This window comes from Prunus avium, chromosome 7 (assembly GCF_965620075.1).
Source record: "Prunus avium chromosome 7, drPruAviu1.hap1.1, whole genome shotgun sequence".
Taxonomy (NCBI): domain Eukaryota; kingdom Viridiplantae; phylum Streptophyta; class Magnoliopsida; order Rosales; family Rosaceae; genus Prunus; species Prunus avium.
In genome coordinates, this window is record NC_142290.1 from 19,662,951 (window position 1) to 19,680,092 (window position 17,142).

General features: G+C 44.3%; 2 protein-coding genes across 2 annotated transcripts; both read right to left on the reverse strand.

The window, feature by feature from the left end:
- Positions 1-4,453: 4,453 nt before the first annotated feature.
- Positions 4,454-4,981, reverse strand: LOC148293081 (uncharacterized). Its single transcript, XM_088244571.1, has one exon. It carries the CDS (start codon positions 4,979-4,981, stop codon positions 4,454-4,456), a length of 528 nt encoding a protein of 175 aa, XP_088100697.1.
- Positions 4,982-5,035: 54 nt separating this feature from the next.
- Positions 5,036-8,113, reverse strand: LOC148293082 (uncharacterized). Its single transcript, XM_088244572.1, has one exon. The coding sequence runs from the start codon at positions 8,111-8,113 to the stop codon at positions 5,036-5,038; it is 3,078 nt and encodes a 1,025-aa protein (XP_088100698.1).
- Between the last annotated feature and the right edge of the window lie 9,029 nt (positions 8,114-17,142).

Consider the following 17,142-nt stretch of genomic DNA (forward strand, 5'->3'; position numbering starts at 1 on the left):
AATGGGTTGACCGTGAGCTGCTGGACCCATCTACTTGCGATATTTTACGCCGGGCGCAAGTTCTTGACGCCATCTTCTTATCCAAGCTGTGGGATATCCATATCGAAGCAAGGATGCTCCGTCATGTGGTCCGGAGGTGGAGCAAAGCTACTCACACCTTTGTATGCTCGTGGGGAGAGTTTACTCCGACTCTTGAAGACGTAGCAAACATATCTCGCCTCCCTGTATGCGGTGATCGGAGTCCTTTTGATATTGCTCTTACCCCGGCAGAGATAGACACCCTTGCAGTCCTGCGAAAGGGCGCTCCTACCTCTCCCAGCACTTCGCTTCGCTTCAGCAACTGGATACAGTACTTCGGTGATGTGGATAGGCAGGGACCTTGGCGGCTAGCTGCGTTTATATCACTGTGGCTCGGGCGATTCGTGCTCTGTGACTTTTCCCAGGACTGCCTTCATGAGCGTGTATTTCCTTTGGCCTTGGCTATCGCCCGAGGTGACTCAATTCCTTTAGCCCCCGTGTTCCTAGGGCATTTATACAGGCTTCTTGATCAGTGTCAGATTTTGGAGAAGAATGCGGCGGGAACCATGGGCGTAGAGACCCTTCTGAATTCTGGCTTCTTGCAGGTGTTTTTGTGGGAACACCTCAAGGGGCTGGACGTGTGCCCACTCCCCTATTCGTATGCTCTGCAGTCCGCTGATACGGGCAATGGTTCTTTCATGCCGGACAGCCTCCCTCTCGTCTGCAGGTGGTTTAAGCGAATGCAGAGAAAAGGCCAAAATGTTTTAAGGCTGCTGGATGATATTGAGCACTTCGTCTTTCGCCCGTACGGCACTTCAGCGGAAACCTTCACTTTTGTGCCCTTTTATGTTGACGTTGACGATATTGTTGAGGTTCCGGCAGTGATGCCTCAGGGCTGCAGTTTCAGAAGATACTCCTTGTTGAATGCCGCATGCCTCCCACTGCCCACTTTAGGCGACAACCGCTCGGAGGTCTCCGCTACTTACTCACCCCACCGGGTCAGACGGCAGCTTGGACTTGACCAGGGCGTGCCAAACGATCCTAGCCATGGTGACCCCTTCCTACTTCACAGGGCCTTCTGGAGCAACTGCAACATACCGGACAGCGTTAGGCCCCCTTTCCTAGCCGGCAGGAGAAGAATTGGTGGTTTCTCACCCGGATATCAAGCCTACTGGAACCGCTGCCTTACTTCCATGTGCGAGTTCCAATCCTCCCCTTGTGACAGATTGCCTCCGACTACCGCTCGCCTTGCTGGTCTAGTATCGGAAGAGAAAGCAATCCCCTTAAGCGTGAAGCGCAACCTGCCATTTATTTCTAAAAGTGGTGACATAGTCGGGGAGTTCTCCAAGCCAAAGCAAAAACCGGGAGCACAGAGCCCCTGTAGTTCTGGAAAAAGGGCGACGCCGGCGTCAGGTAAACAGAAACGGGAGGAGAAGCCAAGCGCGAAGAAGGAGCGGACCGCAAGTAAACCTAAAAGGTTCATTCCAAAGGTGGCATCGAGCGGCCCCTCCCGAACTAAAGAAGTAACTCCCCCAGCACGTTCACAGCCTCCAAAGTCTGCTGCATCTGAGAGCCAGGGCCGCACTGACAAGGCGCCGGAGACCACCCCTCTTCGCAGTAAGTGCTGACCACTTTCTTTTGCATGCTCTGCCTTCTTTTTTTTTATCTATTCATCTAACCTTCCCTCTTTTTTTTTTCTTAGAAAAAATGGGCACCACCCCGAAGAGGAAGAGAAGCGGTGCATCTCCTGTGGCTCCGAAATGTCGTAGCATGCGTATTCTGCAAACAAGGTTCAGTGGGGCTCGCACAAGTAACAGCGGAGCTTCTGGAGTTGGTACTGTTGTGTCTATTGATGATGATAGCGACGACGAGGATGCCGCTGAGACCGAGGCTAGTGTCCCAGAGCAAGAGGATATGTGTGGCATTGGTGGCACTTGCGAGGATCCTGGTGAGGGTGATTACCATGATCATGCTGAAGATGCATTTGTGCTTCCCAACGGCTACCCGGAAGAGCAGGGCGGCTCGGATGCTTTCACAAACAGCAATGCGCGTCGCATCAACATTGAATCGGTATCCATCTCATGCCCTGTTTTGCTTTTGTTTCTTCGTTCCATGAGCCGCTTATTTACCTTTTGCCTTCACTTTGCAGATTGTCGATGTTACTGATGACCAAAAACTTGCTGCTGCTGTTGCTGATTCTGTACAGAGTACCCAAGAGGTATCCATCGTTCGCTTTGCTTACATATTCTTTTCCTATTTTCCACTCTTCTTTAGTCGGGCAATCCTTCTCTTGCCTTCTAATGACATAGCTCGCTAAATGCCTCATTCTTATCTTGCATACTCTCCCCTGTTTTTTTTTAGGTTGGGCATGTTGCTCATGGTATGGCAATCGTGCCTGTGGTACCTTCTTCTTCCAGCACATTCGACTCGCTGGTTGAAGCGGCCCTTGCCGAGTCTTCTTCGACCATAGTACCAGCAAGCTCTCCAGACAAAGCATCCATGTCTCAGGTCGCGAGTCCATTGTCGCCCATCATCCGGCACTTCCTTCGAAGGAACCTGGAGCCCGACCTTTCACCCACTCTTCCAGCAGCTTTCCGGAGTAAGACCCTTACTTTTCATGGTACACTGCCCGCTTCATCCCACATTCAACCGCTTCTCCGGATACCAGGCTCGAGTTCCCCAGCGCCACCTCCATTGATTCCATTTGATAATGTCGTTACCAATGAGGAGGCCTCGGCTAATGATATTGTTACGGAGGTCATTCCCGCAAGGTACCCATCCCACACATCTTGGCTGGAGTGGGAACGGTCCTTTATTGCATTTAGGGCCTTCTTTGATAGTGGAGTCCAGGTCCTTCGATCCGCAGATGAGCTCCTGCCACTTTGTCACCGATTTAATGGCTACGCGATGTTTCGTGGAGCTCTTGTTTATCCCGAGACAGTTGCGGCTTTGGAGAAATTTATAGACAAATACGGAGGCTTCATGGATAGTACTAGCATCACCTCTTCCTTCTCGCGGTGTGCTGCCTTCCGGACCCTTGGCCTAGTGCTCCATGGAATGGATACCGTGCAATTGCTGGATATTACGGACCACAGACTTCTTTGCTGGCGGGATGCGGTTTGCGAGGCCATGACCTTGGGCTTTCGGGTAGATTTTCTTCTGAACTTGGTGCGAGATTTGGCACGTGTTGTCTTTGGGGCACGAGCTGTTCATAGCATGGAGTTGTCTTCCAGTCATGACAAAATAAGAGCAGCGGCGGAGGCCCTGAGTCTTAAGCAACGTGAGCTGGAAAATCAGCATGAGGAACTGCGCGCCCTCCTTCTCACCCAAGGTGTTTCCGCCGATGGTGCTGGCTGTGTGGTAGAGGCAATAACCAGCTCCTCCTGCAAGGCTTCTGATATCCTTTTTTAGCTGTATCTGATGGTTTCGAGGTGCGTGACCTTCCTACTCATGCTCCTTCCTTGTTTTTTTTTTTTTTTTTATACAGTAATTTTCTAGCACCTGCCTATTTTCTTCTGACATTCACGCTTGCCTTGCAGGTTGCTCTTTTGCTTTACATGAAATTGACCGGCCCAACATGTTGAAGAACACATTAGCTCCAGCTTGTATAACTTAGTTGTGTTTAGGCCGTATTTTCTTTTGATGTTCCAATGCCTGTACTGTATTGTAACGCTGTTGTGATCAAGCTGCTGGAACCTACGTTTTATTTTCTTTTGGATGCTGGAGACACATTGTAACCTCTGCTTGGTATATATATATATATATGTGCTGCCTGGTTGGTGGAATTTGTGCTTGCGAATTGCTTGAGGTCATTTGAGATTTTCTGACGGGTTGGATATCTTTAAAAGCAGAGCATATGCTGTCAAATTTTTTTTTTTTTGGTAGCATTCCCAAACTTTATTTGCATGGCTTGCCTAACTACTAAGCTTGAAAAACACCTTCTCATCATGCTTTGAAGGGACCAGACACGATTTTCCCCGTGATTTTTATAAAATTCACAGATACTTCGCATATCCCGACTGCTTGCCAAAAGAGAATCATGATTTTGTCGTTCCAGCATTCCAAGAATGCATGCCTTAATAGCTTGGCCTCGCATACTGATGTTATTTTGCTTGGGCTTGATAGTTCGGGATCCCATCCAAGTGGCTTTGCTTGGCATGTTTTACTGCTAAGTAGCATGTGTTTATCATTTTTTTTTTATTTTCGCGAACATATATATAGTGTTTGGTGCAAAGTAAGTTTGGGGTACGTAAAGTAATATTTCAGAGGCAAGTTTTCTTTTTCAAAATACTCCTTCATTTTCATTGCAAAGTTCATGCTACCATAGTGGTGCATCGTACAATAATTTTCCAAAATACCAAGTGAGATCATAGAAGGAGTTCATATTTGAAATGAAAAGAAATGCCATAACGAAAGTGCAGAATATAAAACTAACTTAGCAGTAGTACGGTTTGAGCCACTTCCCGTTGATGGGATCCGTTAGCATGCCTTCTTTGAGAGAGATCAAGCGATAATAGCCGCTGTTGTAAACTTCTTTGACTGCGAATGGCCCTTCCCATTGCGGAGCAAATTTGGAAGGCCCCGATACTTGTCTCCTCACATGCTCGACGACCTTTAGCACGAGGTCCCCTTGCTTGAAGGCTTGCGGCTTGACTGTTCTGTTGTAAGCTTGTGCAATGGTTTTGTGGTAAAGCGATGTTCTTCTTTCGGCTTCAGCTCTTTTTTCATCGACAGCTTCGAGGTCTAATAGGCGCCAATCTGAGCATGACTTCATATCCCATTCGAGATCATTGACAGCCGATACTCTGGCCGTGGGGATGGTGATTTCTACGGGTGAAATGGCATCAGACCCGTACACAAGAGAATAAGGCGAAAAACCTGTAGCGCTTCTTGGAGAGGTGCGGTAAGCCCACAGGGCATCCGGCAGGTGGACGCTCCAACCTCCTTCGTACTCGTGCACCATTTTTCTCAAAATCCTCAATATGGTCTTGTTTGTAGCCTCAGCTTGACCATTCCCCTACGGGTAATAAGGCGTGGAGCGGCGATGCTTGATACCATAGCCGCTAAGCGTCGAGCTCACTTGTTTGTTGACAAAAGGGGTGCCATTGTCAGTGACCATTTTGTATGGAATTCCAAACCTGCACATGATATATTCCCGAATAAAATTTGAAATAGCAGCTCCCATGGCCTTTCGAAGAGGGATCGCTTCAACCCACTTCGTGAAATATTCCGTGGCAGTGAGAATCCATATGTAACCGTCGGAAGGAGGATGGATCGTTCCAATTAAATCGAGCCCCCAAGTATGAAAAGGCCAAGGAGTGCGCATGTCCTGTAGCAATGTGGGAGGCTTGTGACTTAGGTTGGCATGAATTTGGCATGTGTGGCATCTTTTGACGAAGTCGTGCGCATCTTTCTTCATGGTAGGCCAATAATACCCAACACTCAGCAGCTGCCGGTGAAGCCTCTTCATTCCCTGGTGCTCTCCACACTCTCCAGCATGTATTTCTTGCATGACCTGACGTGCCTCTGACTCTCCCAAACATCTCAATGGTTCGCCATTAAACCCCTTACGATAAAGCGTCGACCCGTCTATGAAATACCTTTTTACTGTCTTCTTGAGCTTGTAGGCAAGCTTGGGATTGGTTGGTAGAGTCCCTTCGACGAAAAATGCTAAGTAAGGAGCTCTCCAATCCTCTGCGAGTGAAATAGTGAAAGATTCTTCGGTGGAGGGTATTGTAGAACACCTGGGGCAATTAGATTGGATTTCAGCCGCTTGCTTCTTCATCTCTGGCCAGTAGTAGCCCTTGCGTTGCAGGCGCCTATACAAACTGACCACTGGCTCCAAGCTGCAGGTGGCGTCGTGAACTTCTTGCAACCTTCTTCGTGCTTCTGTTATTCCTATACACCGAGTCAAAATACCCCCCGGAAGGCGCCTGTATAGCTCTCCAAAGATGATCGTGTAATCTTTTAATTCTTTGATGTCGCTTCCCTTGCTCATCTTCTCCTTCACAGCTTTCCTCCAATCACCTTCTGCTTCCGGCAGCTCCTCCTGGGACATTGCTCCGACTACAGACACATCTTTCTTTATCACAGTGATGTTAGGCTGCTCTTTGACAAATGAGAGCTTCGATCCCAATGTAGCCAGTGCATCAGCATATCTATTGGTGACTCCGGGAATGTGCTCCATCACGACTTGCTTGAAAGAATTAATGATTTTTTCGGCCGTTGTACGATATGGTGCCAGTGTCGCCTCCTTCACAGCAAAATTTCCTTGTAATTGACTTAACACCAGGTTTGAATCCCCAATAACCTTGATTTTCTCTACACCCATCTCTCTTGCTGTAGACATTCCCATAATAAAAGCTTCATATTCTGCCGTGTTGCTTGTGCATGGAAAATTTAGCTTGAACGAGAGGGTTGTAGCTTGTCCCTCCGGATTAATGAGCACCACACCTGCTCCTCCACCTTTTGACGTAGAAGACCCATCAAAGTAAAGGGTCCATGGCTCCTCTTCTGTAACTGCAGCAACTACTTCCGGCAGCTCCCCCAGAACCTCCTCAGAAAGGGTCGATTCTTCTACTTCGGGAAATAGAGCCAGCATGTCAATTACAGCCTGCCCCTTAATGGCCTTGGGAGCTGCGCACGTGATATCGAACTCGGATAGTTGTAGCAACCAGCGTGCAAGACGTCCAGATAGCACCGGCCTCGTGAGCAAGTATCTTACGGGGTCAGATTTCACCATGAGCTGCAGCTTGTGAGCAAGGAAGTAATGTCGCAGGCATTGCGCAGCATAGACAAGGGCAAGGCACAAGAGCTCGGTTTTTGGGTATCTTGTTTCAGCACCTCTCAATTGTCTACTCACATAATAAATGGGACCTTCTTCGCCTTCATGATCATCCTGGGCAAGTAAGGCCCCTACCGCTGTGTTTGTTGCAGCTAGATAAAGCTTGAGGGGAAGTCCCGGAATAGGCGCTCTCATGGTGGGCAGCTTGGTGATTATTCGTTGTACCTTCAAGTAGGCTTCCTGGCACTCCTTGCCCAATACATACGGCTTTCCTTTCTTGAGCAAAGGAGTGAAAGTGCTCATTGTGGCAGCGAGGCCGGGGATGAAGCGTTGAATGTATGACAGTCTTCCCATGAAACTCTTTAATTCCTTTGGGCCTTTAGGCGGTGCGAGAGAGTTTATAGCTCTGGTCTTCTCGGGATCCACGTCTATGCCGCGCTGGTGCACCTGGAACCCCAAGAATTTCCCGGATGATACCCCAAACGCGCACTTCTTCGGATTCATCTTCAATCCGTAGAGTCGACACCTTTCCAGCACCTTCCTCAGAACTTCCCGATGGCCCTCTCTGGTTTTTGACTTTACCACGAGGTCATCCACATAATCTTCCACCTCTTTTCCCATCATGTCGTGAAACACAGCTGTCATGGCTCTTTGGTAAGTGGCTCTGGCATTTTTAAGACCAAATGGCATGACTGTGTAGTAGAAATTCCCATATGGTGTTCGAAAGGCTGTCTTCTCTGCATCTTTGGGTGACATTTTAATCTGATTGTAGCCGCTAAACCCATCCATGAATGACAGCAAACCTTGACTCGAAGTTGAGTCAATTAGGATATCCATGTTGGGCAGCGGGAATTCATCCTTTGGGCAGGCTCGGTTGAGATCTCGGTAGTCCGTGCATATCCTGATTACGCCAGTCTTCTTTTTCACGGGGACAATGTTTGCTAGCCATGTTGGATGCTTGATAGGTTTGATGAACCCAGCGGCCAGCAGCTTCTCGATCTCTACCTTGATTTGCATTTCAATTTCAGGATGAAAATTCCTTCTTGGCTGCACGACAGGCTTCGCACCAAGCTCGATATTCAGAGTGTGGCTGACCAGGTTTGGGTCTAGGCCGGGCATTTCCTCGTAGCTCCAAGCGAACACATCTCGGAATTCCTTTAATAACGACACCAAAGCTTCCTTTTCCTCTTCTGTCAAGCGAACACTGATGGAGATGGGCCTCTGGACAGAGGGATCATCACTTAAATTAATGGTTTCCAGCTGCTCAGCTACCGCAGTCGAGCCATCTTGCATATGCCTAGGTGCCGTCATAGGTTCCTGAAAGGCACGAGGCGCGGGTACCTTGTCCCTATGGTCACTTGTCTGCCTCACTTCTTCTCCATACTCGGGGCTTTCCCACAAGACATGGTTAAGCCCCCAATCCCGTCATAAGCGATACACAGTACGCCCATCTGGCAGCGTCACTTTCGAGCATTGAGGACGGTCGTAAGCATGGGTGTTGACTTCCGAGTGCCTCTTTCTTTCTCGATCAACGATGGTGATGAGTTCCTCATTGCTCAAATCACGAATTTCGGTCCATGATGGTAGGTAGGTCCCGAAATCCCTAGATGGGCCGCTTCCAGCACCTGTGCATTCCGTGTAAAATTCTGCCTCGGAGTAGTGAGCCTCATCTTTGTTGAACGGCGCTTGATTCCTGGGTATGCGAAGCGGTCTTAGCCCAATTCTTCCTTTCACGCATTGATGGTAAGTGGAGACTACGAGCTTATGCTTGTTGAGCCATGGCCTTCCGAGTAAAGCATGGTAAGCCACATCCACATCCACCACATAGAACTTGGTAAGTGACCTGATCGGCCCCACATTCAGGTTTACTTGCATGTACCCGACTGTAACTTCACTCTTATTTCCGAAGTCGCTGATGCTCGTCTGGGATTGCACGATTTTAGATAACGGAATACCAGCTGCCGTAAGCACAGACAGAGGTAATATGTTGACAGAGGAGCCCGTGTCCACCAAAGCCCTTCTTATAAACACATCATTGATTTGTCCCTCCAAATAAAGTGGTCTTCTATGATCCGGATATGGAACTTCCATGTCTTCGTCTGTGAAAACGATAGCGTTGTCATTTCCCAAGAATGACCTTTGTGGTTGAGCAGCGAAACAATAAGGATCCGACTCCGCAGAGATGTTCATGAGAGCTACAGCAGCTGCTTCTCTTGCTTGAGGCCCAAAGCCAAGTTGGTCAAAGAGTGACTTGAATTTCGGATTCCTTTGGAGGACTTGTGAGGCTGTGGGTCCCTGCTTCAGACTTAGATAGCGCTCCATTACGCTCGCTTCGGCCTCCGTAAGATTGTGAAAGGTCACGGCGGCCGTTTCCTGCTGCGAAGCCCCCAAGTAGCATTCTTCCGGCACGTCCATCGGAAATACTTCATCACCTGTGCTATCATCCCATCCACCAGTGAGGGGCCATGGGGTATTATAGCTTGAAGGCCTCGAATATTTGCACCAATAAGCTTTCTCCATATTCCCGCAAGGCTCCCAAACAGCTTCACGTGGCTTCGGGTCATTCCTCCATGGGTGGCATGCCTCATCATCGTCGAGCAGGTCACCGGAACATGTGATAACAGCAGCTATTTCTTTTCCCCTTCGTTTTGGCAAGGGGTCTTCGTCAATAGTTTGCTTCCTAGAGGGAAGCTCGAGAACTCCCTCATGTATTTTGGCATGTAAGATCCTCCTTAGACTCTGACAAGCCGTGGTTGGGTGCCCCACAAATTGGTGGTAACAGCAGTACCTAGGATCATTTTTCTCTTCTCGGGTAGGAATTTTGTAAGGTCTGAGAGGCTTGATTGCACCATCAGCGATCATTGTGTCGAGGATAGCATGAAATTCTTCGTCTTTGCAAGGTAATGGCGGGTACGTCTCCCTATCCTTCCGCTTGCGTGAGTTGTAGTCACCTGATGATTTATCATCCACAGCCAACGTCTGATGCGTCTCCTTCTTCTCACTTCTCCAACTTCTCTGCCCAGCTGGTTTGACAGACATGCTCGTCTTTCTTACTGCTTCCAGCAGCCGAGAAAATTGACTGATGCCAATATTCTCCAAATAAACTCTATAATCTGCAACGATATTGCTGATGCAAATTTCGACCAGCGCCTCCTCGTCCTTCTCGTCATAACAGTCCAAGGCCAAGTCCCGGAACCTGCGCACGAAGTCCACAGGATCCTCCCCGTGTTTTTGGCGAGTGTTGTTGAGCTGAGTAGTAGTGACTCTTTCCTCGTGCTGGAAATATTTCTTGCAGAACCTGCTTGCCAAGTCTTCCCACGAGCGAATGGAGCCTGGTGCTAAAGTGGTGTACCATGTGTAAGCACGGTCAGTAAGGCTTTTTGAAAACTCTCGGAGCCGAAGATTATAATCGCCAGCATGTGGCCCCAGAGCGTCAATGAAGCGATTGACGTGCTCCTTTGGACTTCCTTTCCTTCCGTAAAAAAGAACAAAGCTTGGCGCCTCGTAGCCTTTAGGGTATGGCTGCTGGAGTAATCTCGAGGGATATGGTGGCTGAGGGATGTACTTCCAATCTTCCTGGCTTCGATTAAGCTCTCTTTCCAGCATGGAAACGACGTCCTCCTGAGTAACAAAAGATGGTCCTTTCCGTTCAGATCCTTTTCCAGCAGCGACAGCAGACTCCTCCTGTGGGTGTCCATTGTTTTCCTCGGTCGGCTTAGAGACAGAGCCCTTCAATTCCTTGATGGTGTCCATCATCTCCCTCTGGGTTTCCCCCATAGCCTGGATGGCTGTAATGAGGTCTGTGAGGGTGAAAGCTCCCTCACTTGCGCGTTCTTGCTCTCTAGAAGAGGCATTCTGTCGTGATTCAGAGTCACCATGATCGAGCCCATCTTGGGAAGCCATGGTATTGCTTCTGGTTTTCTTCTTTGGAGGCATTAGTGGAAATGGCAGTCTGGTCCCCAGTGAAGTCGCCAATTTATGTGGGGGTCCTTTTGTTCCAGCAACCTAACGAATGGGCTTGGGCCGCTGGGAGAAGAAAGCGAACAAAAGATCCTCTCTAAAGCCTGAGTTCAAGAACCAGACTCCCGAAAGAATTTTTAAAAGACTTACTGAAGCCTTAGAAAAATACGTTCGGGTTCTTTTCACCAACACCCAAAGGAACGCATGAAATTTGTTAATGACTTGGCATGAGGAGCATGTGGCATGGGAGCTGAACTTTCACAGGTTTAGCAATTTGAGAGAGAGAGAGAGAGAGAGAGAGAGAGAGAGAGAGAGAGAGAGAGAGAGAGAGAGAGAGAGAGAGAGAGAGAGAGAGAGAGAGAGAGAGAGAGAGGGAGAGAGAGAGATCAGAGCATGAATTTCTTGGAGAGAAACAGGTTTTAGAGTGGGAGAGGGGAGAATTAGGATGGCTTCTATCTTAGAACAGAGAGAAACATTGGGAGTAGAAGATGGGAAAATTCCAGTTCGCTTGACAAAGCTTGGTCTTGCTCTGGAATGGTGTGTGTTGCTGGGTAGAAGAAGCTCTGTTTTATAGGCGTTTGGAATCCTAATTTCGTCGATCATCCATTCCTACTTTTTCTTTCCCTTTCTCCGATTACTCCCTTTCTTGTGCAAAATCATTGACCAGAGCACCTGAATCAATGGCTTCTTGTGGTTCCAAGGCTTCGTGCGGCTGAGCCTTTCCATGGGGGTAAGGCGCCACTTGCTTTCTCCCTTGGTTTTCAAATCAGAGCTTACAAAGGAAAACTGAGAATAGAGGAAGTTGTTTGTCCACTGGGTATTTCTCCTACACTTATGGATTTCCTATGGTCCTTGCTGTGATTTTGGGTTGACCACATGGGAGCTCTGGTATGGGTGGAGCTCGATGTTTGGATTTTCTAAGAGAGGCTGGGCTGGGCTTCGAGTACAGTTTTGAGGTTATTGGTATTTTCCCTTCCAGCGGCCCGCACGCTTTCGTCCAGCTGCTGGAAGTGGTTTTGCTCGTTCTTGGGCATTCTAACTATCATGGACTTCCCTAAATGCTACAGCAGCCTATGGGATGCTCTCCTAAGGCTTTGGACCCCATTCTTCTCTCTCATGCTAACCCATGTATTTGGGCCCGAGGAATGGGCCTGAGCTTTAGTGCTCCCAAGTAGCCTAAAGCTTTCATCCCTCGTTCCCTCAATGGGCCCTGTGAGTGCCCGTACCCATCCATGCCACAACCTTCTCAGCAAGCCCCGGGTGATTACGTGGCTTGGGCCCACTTGAGCTTGTAGCATGGCGTGATGGCATCGCATGTTTATCCGTTGTGCTTGTGCTTGAGTTTAATTGTGCTATAATAAGCCGAGCTCAAATTAAATAACACCGGATAGATTCATGAGCGTGAACTTATATAGCCGTTGCATTTTTGGCATGCTTGCTTGGCGTGATGTGTGACCCGTGGCTCGCGTAGGCGTCCTACAATTCCCTATTATGCCCCGGTCGAGTTTCTTTTGTAATTAATTATTTGCACCGGGCTGACAATAAGCTTGGGCCTAACCCCCTGGATTTTTGGGCCTCAACAACTGCCAAGAATGGGGAAAAGCATGAAGAAATGGTAACGTTTTGAACTTTGAATTCTCTGTTTCTCTGTTTATATTTACCGTCGTGTTAAAGTTATACCACGACGCATTTTTTATTAAACCGACGTTTGATGTTATTTAGACGTCTGTAATTATTATACCGTCTTCTGTTAACGTTTACCACGACAGTTTATTTATTTGTTTTTAATTTTTGTACAATATCATTTATATATTTCTTTATTTCTTAAAACAGGTTTCCGGGGAAGTAGAAAAGAGAGTAGAAGGAAAGATACTTGAGATAGTTGAACAGGTAAATTCTCATAACTTAGCCTTTTTCATTTTTTTTTTTCAATTCTCATTACCGTCGTAATTCTTTATTTAACGTCGTTTAATGAATTTTACACGTCTGTAATTATTACATACAGTCGTCTGTTATTGAGTACCACGACGGTTTAATTTAATATTTTACTTTTTGTACAATGTCATATATATTTCTTTATTTTTTATAACAGAAATCCGGGGAAGTAGAAAAGATAGTAGAAAATATAGAGGAAAAGAAAGATGAAAAGGTAAATTCTCATAACTTTGCCTTTTTCATTTGTTTTCCAATTTTCAGACATCTATATTTTCTTTAAACCGTCGTTTGTTTTAAATTTCCACAGCAGTTTTTATTTAATTGAATGTTTAAATTGTTGTACAAGCTTTCTTATATATATATATATCTCTTTATTTATTAAAACAACAACCAGTGTTGGAGAAAAGCAAATTGAAAAGGTAAATTCATTAATTATGAATTTTGCATTTGAATTAGATGTCGGTTTTATTTAAACGACGTAATAAAGTATTCATTACGACGGTATTTTTTCCCCGTCATATAACTTAATTTCAGACGACGGTTTGTTATTTAAACCGTCGTATTTATTTATTTACCACGTCACTTTATCTTGCTTTATTTCTTCAAACAGGATACTGAAGTACCAGATTATTCAAAGCTGGAGTTGCCATCTTCTTTACAATCCCTTTGTAGTTATGTGGAATCGACACTAAAGCCCCAGCAGAAGGCTATGACCTTTACAATTGAGAAGGAGGTGTTTGGCATAGATCGTAATACCTTCGTCTTGCATGAAGATATTACCCAATTTGCTGGCATGGAGGAAATTGGGGCTACTGTAGTTGTAGTATATATGAGGTTTGTCCTTATTTTTATATTCATTTGACACTCGCCTTTATGTTGAAAAAAAAAAACACTCATGGTTTCAATTCATATATTTAGGTGCCTATTTGATCATTTGAAAGCTGCAAATATGGTAAATATGGTTGGCTTTATAGACCCCGCTCTAGTTAGTGCCTACGCTGGTTCATTAACTGAAAGATCACGTATCGTATTCAGTCGACTTCAAAAAACAGATGGTGAACAAATTTTCCTGATGCCTTACAATCCAGGGTTAGTCTCCAAACAAAAAACAGTATTTTGTTTGCTCTGCATATAAAACTATTTAACATTTATATTTATTTTGTGCAGCCGTCATTGGGTCTTGATCATTGTGAGAGCAAAGAAGGAGACCGTCTATTTTCTGGATCCACTGCCTGGCAATCGAGTTGTGGATGAGGAGGGGAAAAACATAGTGAACAGTGCTTGTATAATTCACATATAGGCAGAGTAGGCCGTAAAGCAACTCTTTGGAAAACTCTGCCCGGCACTCCAAAGCAACCAAGCAGCGTAGAATGCGGGTATTATGTCATGCGCTTTATGAGAGATATCATAAATGATACTTCCCTGGAATTTGAGAAGATGGTAAGAAGAAAATTTTCTGATTTATTTTTATGTGGGTTTTTATATTATCAACGACGGTAAATTAAAAATACCGTCGTTTAATATATATACTACGTCAGTAAATTAAAAATAGCGTCGTCTGTGAGATTAATCTTTGTTTATGGACTGCAGTTTGCCAAGGGAAAGGATCAAGCGCCATACCCCCAAGCTGCCATTGAAGAAGTTAGGAAAGAATGGGCAGAGTTTGTTTGTGTTCATATGGAGTAGAGGAATTTTAGCATACTTAAACATTTTTATAAAATGTACAAATTTTGTTAGAATTAGACAAGTTTTTGTACAAAATTGGTTAGAATTAGACATAAACATTCTTAAACATTCTTTTTTTCCCTATGAATTTCAAATAGGTTTTCATTATTTTTTAAAAACGGAAATTGTGTGACCGACGTGTAAACGCACTTGCAACGACATAATTATATAGAATACCGTCATCTTTATAACTATCAAAATTCAAAATATTCATAATAAATTTAAAATATAACCAAAAAATGCACCGTCAACCTCCCTGTAAATTTGTTGAGGTTTTCATGTTGTGAAAAACCGTAGTTTTTTAAAAAGACGTTGTACACACATAACAACGTCACAGTTTTAAAAAGCGACGTAAAAGGTTTTTCAAACGACGTTGTTGGTTCTATAGACGGCGTTGTTTTCTTGATTTTAGACGGCGAGAAGTTAATAGTTGAGGTCATGGAAAATGGTTTGTACGTCATTTTCTGTGTAAAAATGGCCATGGTTTTAACTTTAAACGACGTTTGTTTAAAAATTACGTCGTTTATTATAATTTAAAACGTCATTAATTTATTAACGCCGACGTGGTTTGTGGGTTTTTAAAATAATATTTTATTCTATTTAATTCAAAATATTCATAATAAATTTAAAATAAATCCAAAAAATGCAACGTCAACTCCTATGAAGTCATTGAGATATTTTCTTCCCCCTTAAGCTTTAAAAAATTAAGTTTGAGTTATACAAATTTAAAATTACCACCAAAAAGAAAAATGCTTTCATGAGTCACAACATCACTTATACTTTAATGGTTTAGGGTTTAGGGTTTAGGGGGATAAAGGTTTATTTTTGGGGTTTAAGGTTTATGGTTAATATATATTAGGCAGTAAAACCATAAACCCTTTTCTAAAATTATTTAAACATATATATATAATTTAGGGTTTATATTTTATGGTTTAGGGTTTAGGGTTTAGGGTTTAGATGTAATAAGCGTCATGTTTATTTATATTGTTAACGACGGTGTTTTTGTTTTCCGTCGATGATTATCGAAGGGCGCATTTCTAAACCGTGGTTTCTTTAAAATGGCGTTGTACACACATAACAACGTCATAGTTTTTACAAAGCGACGTAAAAGGGTTTTCAAACCGTCGTATTATAAAGTTATAACGACGGTAAATAATTCATAACTGACGTAGTTATCACAACTGCCGAACGACTGTGTATTTTAATAAACCGACGTGGTTACTTTGGGGTTCTGAAAACGACGTCGTTCTCTTTTTAATACTCGCCAAATGACTTTTGGATTTCCGATGTTGTTATGACGGCGCTTGTTTATCTAAACTGACGTTGATTAGTCAAATATGACGTCGCTATGTATATTAGAACCGACGTGGATATTTACGATATTTTGTTTAAATATGATTTTTTCACGCGTTTTTTAACTCTCAGTTTTCAATTAGGGTTGCAGAATGATTCCTCACAAGACCAAGCATGGGTTTGCTAAATCCTCCTGTTTAGCAAGGGTGAAACTAGCTTTAGAACCTGCATGGGTTTGCAGCCGCACTCAGGTGGTGGTGGCTGTAGTGGGTTCCTGATGCTCCTTATGATAAGATAAAGCCCTAAACACTCGCAGAGACGGACTCAGGTGGTGGCTGTAGTGGGTTCCTCCCAAATCAGAGAAAAGTCTATTCATTCTGAACCTCAAGCCCACTCCCAGCTTCTTCCCAGCCCCCACTCTCCCCACCCCAAAGGCACAACCCACAACAGGTTCTAAGGCTGGTTCCACCTTGCTACACAGGAGTTTTGAAGTTGATCACTGTGGAAAAGGGGACTACAATGTAACCAGGAATCGAGGAGTGAGCTTTTCACACTTTGTTGATTTTGATTTTCTGAAATTATTAGATATTCATATGTGGCTGTGCAAGAGCTTGAGAACAAGAGGAAGGAGAGGGCCCAGCTTGCATATGAGAACAAGCTGAGAGTGAAGGCAGAAAAGAAACCACGATGTATTTGCTAAATTTGTGTACATATATTGTGTAAATATTGATCAATATTTAACACGAAGAGATTTGCCTTTTAAGATGAAAATGTTGTTGAGGATTGAGAATTAAATTATGTTTTGTGTTAAGAAAGATATTACCAAAATAAAAGAAAAATTAATTAATTTTAAAAAGCTATAAAAATAAGACGGCGGTTTACAAAGAAGGCAGACGTATAAATTGAAAAAATACGACGGTAATTTGAACTTAGGACGTGGTAAATAAACACGACAGTAGTGTTGTAGGTACCGTCGTAGTATACTCCAAAATAATAAGTCGATAAATTAATCTCTCGCGTCATGGTATATTATTTAACACGTCGTTTTTTGTAATATACCGACGTGTATTAATTACATTATACAAGTTTAGGTCGTGGAAAATGGTTTGTACGTCGTTTTCTGTGTAAAAATGGCCATGGTTTTAACTTTAAACGACGTTTGTTTAAAAATTACGTCGTTTATTATAATTTAAAACGTCGTTAATTTATTAACGCCGACGTGGTTTGTGGGTTTTTAAAATAATATTTTATTGTATTTAATTCGAAATATTCATAATAAATTTAAAATAAATCCAAAAAATGCAACGTCAACTCCTATGAAGTCATTGAGATATTTTCTTCCCCCTTAAGCTTTAAAAAATTAAGTTTGAGTTATACAAATTTAAAATTAAAACCAAAAAGAGAAATGTTTTCATGAGTCACAACAT

Bases quoted from the DNA above. Each gene is read 5' to 3' on its own strand.
- LOC148293082 (XM_088244572.1), bottom strand. From the start codon at position 8,113: ATGACGGCACCTAGGCATATGCAAGATGGCTCGACTGCGGTAGCTGAG.
- LOC148293081 (XM_088244571.1), bottom strand. From the start codon at position 4,981: ATGGTGCACGAGTACGAAGGAGGTTGGAGCGTCCACCTGCCGGATGCC.